Genomic DNA, 15,026 nt, shown 5'->3' on the forward strand with positions numbered 1-15,026 from the left:
GGGTGGTAGATAGATGTGCCAATGGTCAAAGGCTGGCTAAGAAGGAATTTTTTTGTACAGCAAGCAATGTTTTAATTTTATATAAATTTTTTACCATTAAATGGAATAGTATTGGTGTTAAACGTTGTATATATATTCCGCATAAGTCCATTCAGCAAATAAGGCATTACAAATTCTTGACTAATAATCGTAAGAAAACATTTCCACTTGTTTTACATGTTTTTGTTATTGTGAAATTTATTTGTAATACTTCAAACTACAAAATTAAAATGCTGAGTCACAATAGTAGTAGTTATTGGAAAACACTTTAATAATGATAAAATAGTTTTGAGATAAAATATACAATTGTGCGGTTTACAATGAATGTGTGATTTCTTATCAGTTATACGTATGAAATGCGGTGGTGGAAGGAAATGTTAAATTTACATCAGTAGTTTTAAGCTCGAACACATTTCTCCCTCTTTGTAATGCGATCGACTTCACATCTTTCAAAGGCGGTACATTTTACATTTCCACAATATACGCTGCCTTTATTGGGACCTGGAAAATAATTAAAAATAAACAATTTAGAAATAGAACAACTAATAACATCGTGAAGTTTAGGTGTATCGAACTTTTGTATTCTCCTCCGTCCAAACGTGTATATTAGGTTGGCGGAAAAGAAATCCATTATTTTTATATGAACTATAGGACTTTATTTAACATGCGTCGGAATGTCCGTTTTGTTGCCATTTTAAATGTAACTTCAGGTAACCTTTTTTATGGAAGTCCTGCTCTCTATTTGCAAAAAAGTAGTCGATTTTCACAATCATCCCTAGATACCAATTTTTATCATTAAAGAAAAATGATAGTCGCTTGAAATCCGGATTGTATGGTGGATGCATTACAACTTCCCAACCAAGCTCCCGGAGTTTCTGGCGATTCACTGTAGATGTGTGTGGCCTAGCGTTGTGTTGGTGGAACACTACACCTCTACTGTTGGCCAAACGGTCCAGTTGTTGACAGTAGAGACGACGCTTGCAGCGTTTAGCCACATGGAAGCAACTCATAATAAATATTCCCCTTTGGCCACCGTGTGTGGTGCTTCACCGCTCTTTGATCACAATCGTTTTCACACAGGGTTATCGTATGTGATCCATTTCTCATCTCCAGTCACCATCCGTTTAAGAAATTGGTCTATCTCATACCGTTTGCCCAAGGCTTCGCAGATGGAAATACGATCCATCCTATTTGTTTCTGTTAATTGGTTTGACACCCAAAAAATCGAGCTTATTTTTGAATCCATTTTTGTGTAAATGCTTTAAAACAGTTTTATGCCGGTTAACCAAAAATCGAGCTTATTTTTGAATTCATTTTTGTGTAAATGCTTTAAAATGGATTTCTAATGGATTCTAATGGATTTCTTTTTCCCAACCTAATATTTCTTCCAATCTTAGTTCAAGTTGAAGATGGGAAATATAGATCCACTCCTTCTGGTACCTTCCCACAAAATGGTCTAATTTTTGCTGAAATTTAATTTTATAATATCATGCGAACTTACTATCCGATTTGAACAAAACTTTGAACACAGCCTATTATTTTTACCAAGCCTATATTAAGTCCGAAGATGGGACCCATTAGTGGGACCTGTGTGTAAATCAGGGTGCGCAAAAATTCGCTCGTGAATGATTCAAAATACATTCTTTTCGTTATGTGCTCATTTTACGAATGCATTTATGACGATAAATTCTTTACCAAACGAGCATTCGCCAAAGATGAATCGCACACACATAACAAACGAGTGAGAGCACACAACAAGGTTCGTTCGTTTCGTTTGGTGCTTAAAATTCTTTCTGACATTCTCTCACGAATGAACACAAACATTCCGGAATTCTCGAGAATGCTCAAAACGGCAACAACAATAACAACAAACGTTCGTGAACTCAATAGTTGTTGGACATGTGTTTTGTTATTCCATACACTTTCTGCTACACACACATTTTTCGGTTGTTTGTGTGTTTACTTTTTACAATATTTTTGTTTGTTGTTGCTTTTAATAGTGATCGCGAGTATTTGCGAACATTTGTTTTTTTTTTGAGTTTTTCAAAAGAATGTTCTCGAGCAACAAATGCTCGCCAAAGAATGAATCGACGACGCTTGCAGCGAAATTTTAACATTCGTGATTTTTTCGTACAATGCGAACATTCGCGAGAGATTGCAAATGCTTGTTCATTCATTGTATCTTTATCATTCGCTATAAAATGAAAACATTCGAATTCTCGCACGTAAGCATTCGTGAGAAAGAGCGTATTTTAATCATTCTTCGCACCCTGGTGTAAATCCGAAGACCTCCGCAAACAATGTTGATTTTTTACTTGTTTTTAACAAATTTTACCATCCACTGTATTCGGCTTTTATGTAGGTCTATAATTTATAAGTTTTCATTGTTGTGAGCCTTGTGTGAATATTACCAGAAGGAGTGGACCGATGGGATCAAATCAAAAATTACATTCTTTTTTATTCGATTTACAAATTTTCAAAGTGGGCCGCACAGTATATAATGGATGGAGTACCAGAACTTTAAAAAATAAACTGTAAGCAAAATGTTAACCATTCCATTGCCCTCCTTCGAACTTAAGCTTAAAAAAATATTTTAAAATCAAAACCTCGTAAATATATCTAAAATTTACTTCTATTTTTTGGAGATCTTAAAACATATTTTTAATTCAATATTAGGTGCCCTAGATACTATTCTATGTCAGTCCAAAGAAATAATATCAAATCCGAAATAAATTTAAATGTATTAGGACCCGAATCCTCGCCATTCTCAGGAATTAGCAACACAACCCGACCGAATATGGCCTTTGTTTCAAGAGACATTTCCTGGCCGCTTTATTACTTGTCGTGGCAATATCAACTGGCCACCAAGGTCATGCGATTTGACATCATTAGATTTATTTATGGGGCTACACGAAATTCCATGTGAGAGTCATTTAAGGGGACCTCCCCCATTCTCGATTTTAAATTTCAAGATTTTCATTGGACTGGTAAATGAATACTAATGCATGTTAAGGTTTGTAACTTTACACATATATAATTGAAGATTTAAAAGAGAAGATAAAGAATTTGCAAAACTTGGTTGTTGTTTTTGGTGATTAAAGAAAGGTCCTTATTTTACATGTCTGGCTCTGGTATGAACTACGATTATTGACATCGCTCAAAAATTAACAAAATTTTTGACCACAAAACTAAGTTTAACCAGTAAGGAAAGTAGTAAAGTCGGATGGGGCCGACTATATGACACCCTTCACCACTATGGGTATATTAAACAGGACTATTAACATGAAATTGGATGAAATAAAATATGTGACATTTATCTAAATGTGAATCTATCTATCGTCTTCAAGCAAATATAAATAGGTCTTCCGTTGGGCTATGTCTGTACTTCTAAAAAACGCAACTACGTAATTCTATGCTCAATTTTATACGTTGTGCAAATTTTGATGTCAATCTGACTAACATGAGGAGTTTTATGCCCAATTTACTAGAAATCGGGCGAAAATATATATGGAAGCTCTAACCAAATATTAAGCGATTTTAAACAAACTTGTCACATGTTAGGTTATACTAATTTCAGAACGATTTGTTCCTATTGGTTCATTGGTGCGTCAATTACTTAAAATCAATATATAATAAAAGGAAGCTATATCTAAATCTGGACCGATTTTCACCAAACAAGGCAGACATCACTCTACGCTCAATTCAGTACGTTATGCCAAATTTCGTGCAAATCGCAGGATATATAGGGACTATAGGGCACCATTTACATGAAATCGGACGAAACTATATATGAGAGCTATATCTAAATCTGGATCGATTTTCACGAAACTTGGCAGACATCATTCTAGACCTAAATGATAAGGATGTACCAAATGTCGTGCAAATCGAAAGATATATAGGGATCGTTTGCATTAAATCGGTTAAATATATATGGGAGCTGTATCTAAATCTGAAGCGATTTTTCCCAATTTCAATAGGGTTCGTCCTTGGGCCGAATAAGTGACCTATGCCAAATTTCATCCAATTCGGATCATAAATGCGACCTGTACTTTGTTTACAATTTAACATGGACAGACGGATGGACGGACGGACATGCATAAATCGACTTAGAAAGTGATTCTATGCATATTCTCAAAAGGTACCATGTGTCTATCTCGTTTCCTTTTGCCTGTTACAAACATATGCACAAAGACATAATACCCTGTACCACAGTGTGGTGAAGGATATAAAAATAAGGAAGATCTTGACCGATTATTATTTTTTGAGTTATCGTGCCCGCAAAAACGATGTTTGGTGAAAAATGCCTTTAAATTTTGAGAAGCTCTTCTTGCTTCTCTTATCTTCAACAGTTTATGAGATTTTCACTTGAAATTCCATAGGGACGTTCTTGAAGTAGTGTAGATTCGAATTAAATACAAAATTAAATTTTTTGAAACCGAAAATGGCGGGTCGCCTTCAGTTTATAAAAAGCCCTTGCAAGTCGAGAAAAAGTGTCCTGTTTTTTATTTATTGAATATCTTATACTGTTCTTTTTTATATAGCAAATACAACGGAAAATCTTCTCTCTATCTATAAAAGACTTCCTAAAGGTCTACAATTCACTGATTGACTGATTGAAAAAATACCTTACATTCATAGGGACTGTAGTAGGTCTGTTGTTACAAGCATTCTTCTAGAGTTAATCTACAGAAAAATCTATTAATTCTACTACTTTAAATAGGTATTTTAACATACTTGTGGCTATAATATCGTAAACTGCTAGTAATTTTCCCAAAAGAAACCCCTTTGAATATAATATTTATTACTCACCATATTTATCGGGACGGGTATTGCCTGCATTTCCATAATTGTTTAGCATATGACGTGGTACACAAGACTTTTGGTTACAGGTGTCGGGACAACATTTACCACCCATGGTGGCACAATCGCCATCCTTATAACAACGTGGCGAACATGTGTACACCTTCGAAGAGGGTGGACATTCTAGAAAGTTCAAGAGTTTTAAATTAAATAAAAAAATAAATAACAAAATAACCTACCATTCGATTGGGCGCCAATTGCCTGGATCATCATACAAGTGAACACCAGCATCAGGAAAACAATAATTTGTTTTTGAAAAGCTGTAATATTAACAGAAATGTATGTCATTACTGTTGTATTGTTATTTTTATTTCTACCACTATTAATGAATTCTGATGAAACGAAAATAATAATTTATTGATTTTTTACCCATTGTTTATGTTGATTTGATTTTTTTATTATAGTATTGCAAAACTTGATCGATTGATTTTTGTTTTTTTTTTTCTTCTCCTTAAGTTTTTGTATTTAATGACAGCCACAGCAGCAATCACGGGCTCGAATCAATTCAGCAATTCGCTTGACGTTTTATTTGCACGAGAACTTTATCTAGACTGAAGAACCATAAACGTTTTGTGAAGCTACAAACCTCTGTCATTGTAAACATGCAACTCATACCTTTTCTCGGCACCCTACCCACTTTTGGTTAGTCAGTTTGGTTTGGGTTAGGCGGTTGGTGACATTGACCTCTTTCGGATGCCTATACATCTGTGTATACTGTCGATAACGATATCGGTTATAATGACCACGGAATACAGAAATTCCGAAAAATGTTCGGCTCTCTTTGTACTATTGCTTGTAGCCTCGCCTTTTCTATCGTCAATGCTAAATACAATTTGAGGCATAGCAAACGGTATGAACAAGGTTTTACGAAAAGTGTTAATTTTTATTAAAGACCTTATGTCTATTTTTTTGTTATCTATTGTTGATTACATCTTGCTAATCGCAACGAATATATATTTTGTTGTAATTCCTCCTTATGAAGATTCATCGCAACCAGTGCACTTTTTTAATTAAGAAAAATGGATTTTTGTATTCCAGAGTAGACATTTTTGAGTCACATGGTAAGAGACTGACTCATTCATTCAGGCTCATACAAGGAACTAGTTGATAGAATTTGAAGGGTCGATATAAATTTAAAATACTGATACATAATTGTTACCTTTGATATATAAAATATTGAATACACTAGAAGAAGTGAATCGATAAGCCTCATTTTCAAACATTCAACATGATTGGTTAAAGTATTAATGTCTTAAATTATAAGCAAATTAAAAATATGTTAAGTTCAGCCCGGCCGAACTTTTTATTCCCTCCACAATAAGGATGAAATTCAAAATATTTAATATTGTTGGGTCTCCTAGGAGAAGACTCATGTTATGATAGGAGTTTTCTCCTTATGAGACTTATCGGTTCACTTCTTCTAGTGTATTCGATATGTTATATATCAAGGGTAACAATTGTGAATCAGTAGTACCGGTGAAATAGATGAGAAAAATATAATTATCTAATAGTGGGACTAGCGTTTATGGGGCTTTACAAAAACGGGGATCAATATCGATAATTATGTGTAGTGAAATTCGACAGCCAATCATAATACAATTTACAGCCAATTGGGTAGAAAATCGTGTCAATATTCCCAAAATACCGGCATGGATCCATTTTAATCATTTTCAGTACTTAGGTGTGGGGGTGCCGTTTTACGGGGGCTACCCTCAAACTTGGTTTAAAATTTATATATTTATAATTTTTAGTACAAGGATGTGTTATACAATGAGAACAATAAATACAAAATTACAGCCAATTGAGTTGGAAAGCGTGTTCAAAATATTTAAAATACCGATAATTGGGGGCTACCCTGAAACTTAAGTTAATATTAATATTTTTTTATTTTGTACATCTTTTTAATTTTTTACATGTGCTATATAATGAGAACCGAAAATACGTAATTACAGCTAATTACGTTAAAATGCGTGTTCAAAATCTCCAAAATACTGGATATATCGGCTCCAAAAGTGTGCAAAATTTCGAAACTCTATCTTGAATATTACGATCTCTATCGTGATTTCAACAGATACTCATAAATCGAATTCTGTGCGATTACGGTGCATATTTGTGGATCAATATTCAATTCCACTGATGTGAAAAGTTTGCATGAAATCGTACGCACCAGCCTGACAGACATTTGAAATGGACATCAAATTGAAAGGTATTTGAATCAAAGAAACTTAGGTTCTGAAAAATATTTCGATAAGACACATTTTTGTTGTATCAAAGTGTATGTACCCTCATTGAGGTTGAAAAAATGTTGAAATTATTAACAAAGTGCCTGTAAAAGGCCACCTATCGATGGACGACATATAAAATGTCATCCATTTATAGAAGGTATTTTATATACATATATAAACATGTAACGTTCGCCGCAAGTTTATCCTAGTCGAACTTAATATTTTCCAGAAATATTTCGAGAATGTCAAATACAGTCGGTCAACTCAGAGACATAAAATATTTATTTTATTTTTTCCATTGGGTGTCAAATCTTCCCACTAAATATTCACCATGGCATAGACCCCTATATAAAGGTCAGACAGATTTAACGATTGTATTTGAATGTCCACCTAAATGTTTTTTATGTCCAACTTGTTTTTTGTTTTGTCCAGCTTTATAAAACCAAATGTTCAGCTTTTTGTTCAGATCTTCAGCTACATCTAATATAGGTAGAGAGAACAGGAGATGTCACGTTCAGACAGAAATATTATAAATTAAAAAATATCCTCATCTTCAGTACATCGAACAGGAGGGAGACATACATATACGAGCCATATCAACATTTACATATATTGACGATTTTCTTTACCAACCAAGAACATGCCCTTGGGTTTGAAAATGTCTTTAGGACAATAATAATGCTGAAAATAGGGTTTCGTCAAAGAATGGACCTATAATGAATATTTATTCGGAACTACTCGTTAACCCATTATAAAAAGGTATTCCAAATCACAACCTCTTCGTATTGAAAATTTCCCTAGATGATCCTCATCCATGGGGACTAGATAAGAAAAATGTATGTATGTCGTTTCGTTTGAAAAAAATGAGGCTACAATTTTAAAATACCGAAAATAGATCAGAATTTGGGCCAATATATCACAATTTTTAATGGAAAGCATACTAGGAGTGGTAGGAATATATGAGCAAAATATAAAAGCTGTAATTCTGATCAAGTTTATATATATATACACCTAAGTCTGTTTTACACGGTCTTTTTGTACACGGTTTTGATATAACACGGTTTGAAAATTGAATATTTTTAATTTTTTACACGATTTTATTCCATTTAGCACGATTTGAAATTTTATTTACTTAATTTTTTTGTCAAATTTAATTTTTGCGAATTACGTTCATATCACAAAAAAAGTATTTTTGAAAGAAAAAAGTCTGAAACCATCGATAGTATCGATAGTTTGCGAACACTAGCTTAAAGATTCCCCTTTAGCGGGTACAAACAATTTTTACTGGTCAAAGCAAATGTAAATAGCACTAATTTAGGGGAATCCCTTTTTTACACGGCTTCTTCTGGAACCAATCTACCTGTAAAAAAGGGCTTAGTTGTATATATATATATATATATATATATCGATTTTTCCAATCACAATGACAAATTGAATATACACTATAGCATGGTTTATTATGGTATATCGTATATATATTTATATAGGAAATCTATAGCATCTGTGAAAGACCTTTAGAAGACTTGATATATTAACTTTAGTAGTGATGTAGGGTATATACTACATTCTGTTCCGTTTCAAGTTAGTTAAACAAGAAACTTTCAGCAATGCATAATAAATAAGGAAGTTAATATTTTTTTTAATTACATGCAGACAATTTCATTTGTAGTTTTTCTTCTTCTTTCTAATGTTTTGCTTTGCGACATAACTCGAAACTAGTTGGCACAATTGTTCGCGTACAATAGGTGCTGCGGAGCAAAGTCCATGTCATAATAAACGCAGCAACTTTAAGAAAGTTGTACACTTCGAAGAGTATATTTTGTGTCTATGTGTCAATGACCCAAGCAGAAAATTATTAACTTGACACACTAAAAAGTTCTTCTTTTAAAACTTATTTCTATTATTATTATTATTTTTTACTTAAAAAATCTGATCAAGTGGGCTTATAAAAACTCTCTTCTCATAAAAAACTCTTATTTCGATGTGTTGTTTAGAATTGAGAATATTAAAGTATAGGTGTAGCGCCACCAACTTCTAAGCAATATATTTTTTTATATTTTTGGTGACGCCCCACATACGTATAGATGTATTTGCAATGCGCTTTTGTGATTAATGTTTACATATATATATATATTTGTATAATCGCATTACATTAGGGGTAAATACAAATGAATCACTGTCGATCTTCTTATATGTGGGTAATTCCCCAAGTATCATTTCAATATTTTTAAGTATTCTCAATAAGTTGAGAGTACTTAATAGATAACTTAGATAAGATTTTAAAGTTTTGTAGTAATGATTATCTAAGATAAAAATAGTCATATAGGTTTAGAAGAAGTAGTTTGAACTTATTGTAAACGAATTTCTGTACGACTTTATTGAATGTACAAGTACAAGAAAACTAAATATGCCTTAACCAGTTCAGAGTTGCTTCCGACAAAAAAATCGAATAACCTAGGTGAAGTAGGTAGGTATTATTACGAAGAACATCGCTCATTTGCTACGAGACCGACCTAAATCAAAAATCGTGAATGATGAAGAATTTTTGGCTATATCAGACTTCATGTTGCGTAAAAATTCAGATGAAAATATCTTACAAACTCCGATTGAGAAGCCGAAAAAGTTCCTCTCTTAGAAACTTTAAAACGTATTTTATTCAAAATCGATTTTTTTGATTTATTCCAGAGCTAGTAAAAGAGAAAATCGCTCTAGAAGTACTAATATAAATTTCAATGTGGGACAAGATTTTGGGGGTTGAATAGTGGATGAAAGACCTCAGTGAGTATATGAAAACTCCTGAAGGAGGAGGACCTAATGAGCAATATCTTTGTAGAATATTGCGAGGAAGAAAAATCGCATCTTGTGACTATTGAAGACCGGTTCAATAAATTAAGGTTGAAAAGGACACATAAGGAATCGAGTCAGAAGGACGAAATGTTCTACATAAAAATTCCTCATTCAATTTTACTGATGTAATTTATTATAAAACCAGTAAGAGGAGCAGGTATGGTCCGTATGACGAATTTTTAGGTTTTCGACTGTCAAAAAGGTGTAAACGTCGAAAACGTCATATACCTGTATAAAATGTAGTAAATGTAGACAACGTCATTTATTCGAATATTATTACCATATACCGTTATTTTCAAAAATACATATTATTTTTACATATATCAGGCCGTTCCTTACTAGAACTAATACAAAATTCTAAACTTTTTGGAGAATTTTTTTTTTTTTTTTTTTTGAAATTTTATATGGATTTCAGTAAAGCATACGTAATTTCCAAATTCATTAATGGATATAGGTATTCTGTCAAAAACCTAATGGTTTTGGGTGGGTGAATATACGTCGAAAATGTATGTAATTTACGTCACTGTTTCTGACGGACCATCTCTGAAGAGGAGCGCAACCTTCACCGAGCTCGAAGTTCCTGCGAATCTATATTCCGAGTGATATTTACCCAAAAAAGTTTTGGTTCATTTGACCGATCATCATCAACACATCGATTCAAATTAGTTTGTCAGATCGCCTTCCCAGTGGAAAATTAGTGAGGGTCGGCTTACAAAAAACTTTCGCTCCAATTTATACCAGAAATATCATCTAATCATCATCGAATATTATACACATTTTCCTTTCCTAGACATTAGCGCTACATTTCCGCCCCCGAGTGTGGTAATGTTAATACTAAACAATATCAGAATACGTAGACCACTTTAAATATTTACGTATTACTCCCTTATCCGAGTACATACAGCCATATATTGGTATTAATTTAAAGTTCAACCACTCCTCTTAGATATACATTCAACGTCTCCGGTCTATGTTCTGCAGAACATATTTACGTATTACTCCCTTATCCGAGTACATACAGCCATATATTTGGTATTAATTTAACGTTCAACCATTCCTCTCAGATATACATTCAACGTATTCGGTCTATATACTCTTCACAAAAAATTAGCGTCCATTTGACCCGTTAAATATTGACCGATCTTTATCAGAACAGTCACGATTATTCTTTGGCCTGATCGCCTTCTCCATGTTCAGGTCATAATTGCGGCCTCTTGAGCGACCAGAAAAACCGCCAAAAACAAAGTTTTTAGGCCGTTTCATCCCTCAAATCATTACCGAAAATAATGGGTTCTTCTTATAATTTACAGACGTACGGACGGACATATGGCTAGATCGACTCAGCCAGTCGAGATATGACGATCGGCTTTGAGGGTCTAGGACCAATATTTCGCAGCGTTACAAACTCTTTGAGACACACAAAGCGATAATACCTGACAACATAGTTGTGTAGGGTAGGGAATTTTCCACCCTCCAGACCAAGATCTCGATTTTGTTTCAGAAGGTATATAATAAAAGCATGTCAACCTGCCCCATCGTCTGATGAAGGTTGTTGTCTCCATTATGGAAACAATGCTAGTCAGTAGCTTTCTCGGGGGTTCTATGCTCTTTGAGGTCTCTAAATTAGGAACGAGATCCATCCACCGTAATTTGGAGTGCCTATTAAATGTATCATTCCGTTTGCAACACCTCGAAATATTCGTAGGAGACCTCGCAAAGTAAATGTGTTCCTGATCGGAATAAAATTTAGTATGTTGAAATTGTATTAGCGAATACAATCCACGTTTTCGTATAATTCCTATGTGATCTTACAGCCCCATTTTCGAGATTTGTATCAGATAAACTTGTGTTTAATTGGCCATTCCGGGATTTTGAGGCTGGTATATATCTTTGCAGAAAATAGAACTCCTATAAAAGTCCCGCCACTTTCATCTTCCAAAGCGTTGGCAAAAGGTTGATGAATTTTTACCCATTGGCATTTTAGTTACAGTCAGATCACCAATACCGTTACATATAATGCATCACGATAATCTGGACACAATTTGGACTCAAGTTCCAATCGTTTCCATGATCCATAATGTTTAAAAAAATAATCATAATTTATGCTCAATACAATACTGATTACGTTTATTTGCAACTAATTCTAAACAAATATAGTTAATGGATTATATAATTGTGTTAAATGGGTTCTAAAATGTTTATACAAAAATCGAATCGAATGAAATAATAACAACAACATGATGATAACAAAGCATAACAACCGATATCGATATCCTTAATAACCCCAATGGGTACCGAAACCATCAAAGCTCATATGTGATACCATATGGGCGGGTGAATAATGGACAGTTTGGCTTGAACCATAGGCTGAGACACCATGACCATTGTGGCTATAAGTTGTGGCAGCTGGTCCATGATTATAGGTGGTAGTCGAAGGAGCATGTTGATGAGTATAGGTGGTGGTGCTGGCGGTAGATGGAACCTCATGATGTTGATAAACAGCAGCAGCAGTGGGGTGAGCAGTAGGTTCAGCATGAGTATAGACGGTATGATGGGCAGTGGGAACATGATGAGTATAAGAGGTAACAGCAGGTGTGGCATGAGTGTACACGGCAGCCGTGGGAGCCGAATGAGTGTAGACAGCAGCTGTGGGTGCAGGTTCAGCATAAACATGCTCTTCAGTATGTTGTTGTTCATGAATTTCGGGGTTATTATAAACGGTCTTGGTTACGGTGGGTGCGGCTGCATAAGTCACAGTTTTGGCAACAGCTGGAGCGGTATAGGTAATTGTCTTGGGCGCATAGACATTATTATTGATACGCGTATCCTCCTTGTGTACACTCGAGTAGGGTGTATGTACCGATTTGGAATACTGTGATACGGTACCATCATACGAACGCACAACACTTTCATGTGTCTGAGCAACAGCATCTTCCGAAGGATTAACGGTTTTTGTTATGGTATAATGGCTAGGAGGAGATGCAATGAAACCGGCACTGGCCACAGCCAAGAGAGCAGACAATACGACAAATTTAAAAGCCATTTTTGATTGATTTTGTTTCGAAATTTTTCAAATTCTTAATAAATGTTTGAAGTTATTTTCTGAATTGCAGTTGTGGAACGACTGATGCTTTACCACTTGTGACTATGAACTTTTATACAAATCTCCGAGATGTTGGCTTGGAATATCTAAGAAATTATAACTGTTTGGCCACAAATCGATCATAAATCCATTTCAATGTTACAAATATCACGCTATACGTTTGTTCGGTTCTTTTGTTCTCTCTCATTCACAATAGCAATGATCCGTCCGACCACATTTCAGAGTCATTGGATTTGTCTCATCTAAGGCTGTTTGTTCCGGTGTTCGCTCCACTATTCCTCTCTAATTGAACACAAAATTTATTTGACTTAATAATCCGTTGAGTACTTAGCGGTATATGGCAAAACAAAAACAAACAATGTTTTGTTGTTTTTTTTCAGTTCTGCACAGTACTCGGAATCGACAATGATACATTTTTATTAAATATTGCATTCCGATAAATCCATTCAATCTCGAGTATATAAGGTATCTCTCCCATATACAAACATCTCTCCGATCTTTACGGTACTTTGAAGGCATTTGCCATTCTGAGTTGATGGAGGCCGAAAAAAGGTTCAATATGTTAAAAACATAATAAAAAACTTCAGCATTTTCCCACCGATGAGGCTGTTATTTCGCATTTTGATTTCTGAAAAAAAAATCCCAGAAAATGTTTTTATAAGTCCATGCTTGTTATAGCCATTTACGCTCACGCTTCATTTTCATTTGGGGTGAAATTCAGTCAAATTTTGCATTCCGCATTCTTGTTATAGCCATTTGCTTGTTATAGCCATTTACGCTCACGCTTCATTTTCATTTGGGGTGAAATTCAGTCAAATTTTGCATTCCGCATTCATGGAGAATTGAAAAAATCTTTGCAGAGTCTTCTTAATGTGTATTTAAATCCCGTTCCATTTTCGGCATGTTAATAGATTTTATATTGCGTGTTCTTGAAGAGTTAACAATATATTTACAGAAAAATTTCAAAACAGTTTCATGTTTTGCCATAGCCCCACATATAAAGGTCACGTTCTGTTTTCGGAATTTTGAAAATTCCAGCAGTTTTTTCCTCCAAAGTGACTGTAATTTGAAGTTACGGGTTTCTGGTGAAATAACAAATTCTATGCCAAAAATTTGCAATATAGGTCCAACCTTTTATTGAAGTTGCCCCAAGAACAAAAAGTCTGCCTAATTTCCGTTTTCCAACCTAACTGTGTTTAGATTCCTTTCATCGGTGTCTTCAGTTTTGGGAAGGGGATTAGGTCTACGGTTGTACTACAATAAGCCTTTCCAAACGCCAGTCCATATTTCAAATCTTGAAAATTCATAAGATTCCCAGACGGCCTTCTATATATATATACAGATCCTCCGATGGATTTCTAATATATAGATGTCTACCCTGAACCACCCAGCCCCTCTACATAAGGTTCGTTGATCCTTCAGTTCCTATACGAACGACTCTCTGACACTACAGCTGACGTACAACAGACACTCTGCCCCTATAATCAGCCTCAAGGTTTCCTAAGAAGAGCTGGAAAGCCTACAAAGTCTTCGAAAGACTATTATGTCCTTCAGCTCCTTTACGAAAAATTGTAATATGGGACCACATTTTATATAGCCCCATGCAAATACATAGTTCTCTTCATTATACCCTTCACTACACTCTTGTACAGGGTATTATGTATTCGTGCATATGTTTGTAAAAGGCAAAAATAAACAATATAGACATGGTTAGGCATGGTTCCTTTTGAGAATATGCATAGAATCACTTTCTGAGTCGATTTATGCATTGGAGAAAATTGGTTCTGATTGAGATATAGCTTTCATATATACTTTCGTCCGATTTTAAGTAAATGATGCACGAAACTCACAAATATTTGTCCGATTGAGACAACATTTTGCACAGAGTACTGAATTGGGTCTAGACTAACGTATGCCAAGTTTTGTTCAAGTCGGTTAAGATTTAGATATAG

The 15,026-nt window shown here is 34.5% G+C and overlaps 2 protein-coding genes across 2 annotated transcripts; both read right to left on the reverse strand.

Annotated features, from left to right (window-relative positions):
- Positions 1–436: 436 nt before the first annotated feature.
- Positions 437–5,132, reverse strand: LOC133327705 (waprin-like protein). The gene is made up of 3 exons (XM_061536255.1): positions 5,079–5,132; positions 4,849–5,022; positions 437–540 (listed from the first exon to the last, which is right to left on the reverse strand). The coding sequence occupies exons 1-3, from the start codon at positions 5,128–5,130 to the stop codon at positions 437–439; spliced, it is 330 nt and encodes a 109-aa protein (XP_061392239.1). The 5' UTR covers positions 5,131–5,132.
- Positions 5,133–12,246: 7,114 nt separating this feature from the next.
- LOC133327699 (larval/pupal cuticle protein H1C-like) lies at positions 12,247–13,014 on the reverse strand. The gene has a single exon (XM_061536248.1). The coding sequence runs from the start codon at positions 13,012–13,014 to the stop codon at positions 12,247–12,249; it is 768 nt and encodes a 255-aa protein (XP_061392232.1).
- Between the last annotated feature and the right edge of the window lie 2,012 nt (positions 13,015–15,026).

The sequence above is a fragment of the Musca vetustissima genome, unplaced genomic scaffold, assembly GCF_032173495.1.
Source record: "Musca vetustissima isolate MV318-11 ecotype Yass unplaced genomic scaffold, APGP_CSIRO_Mvet_v1 utg29964, whole genome shotgun sequence".
Taxonomy (NCBI): Eukaryota; Metazoa; Arthropoda; class Insecta; order Diptera; family Muscidae; genus Musca; species Musca vetustissima.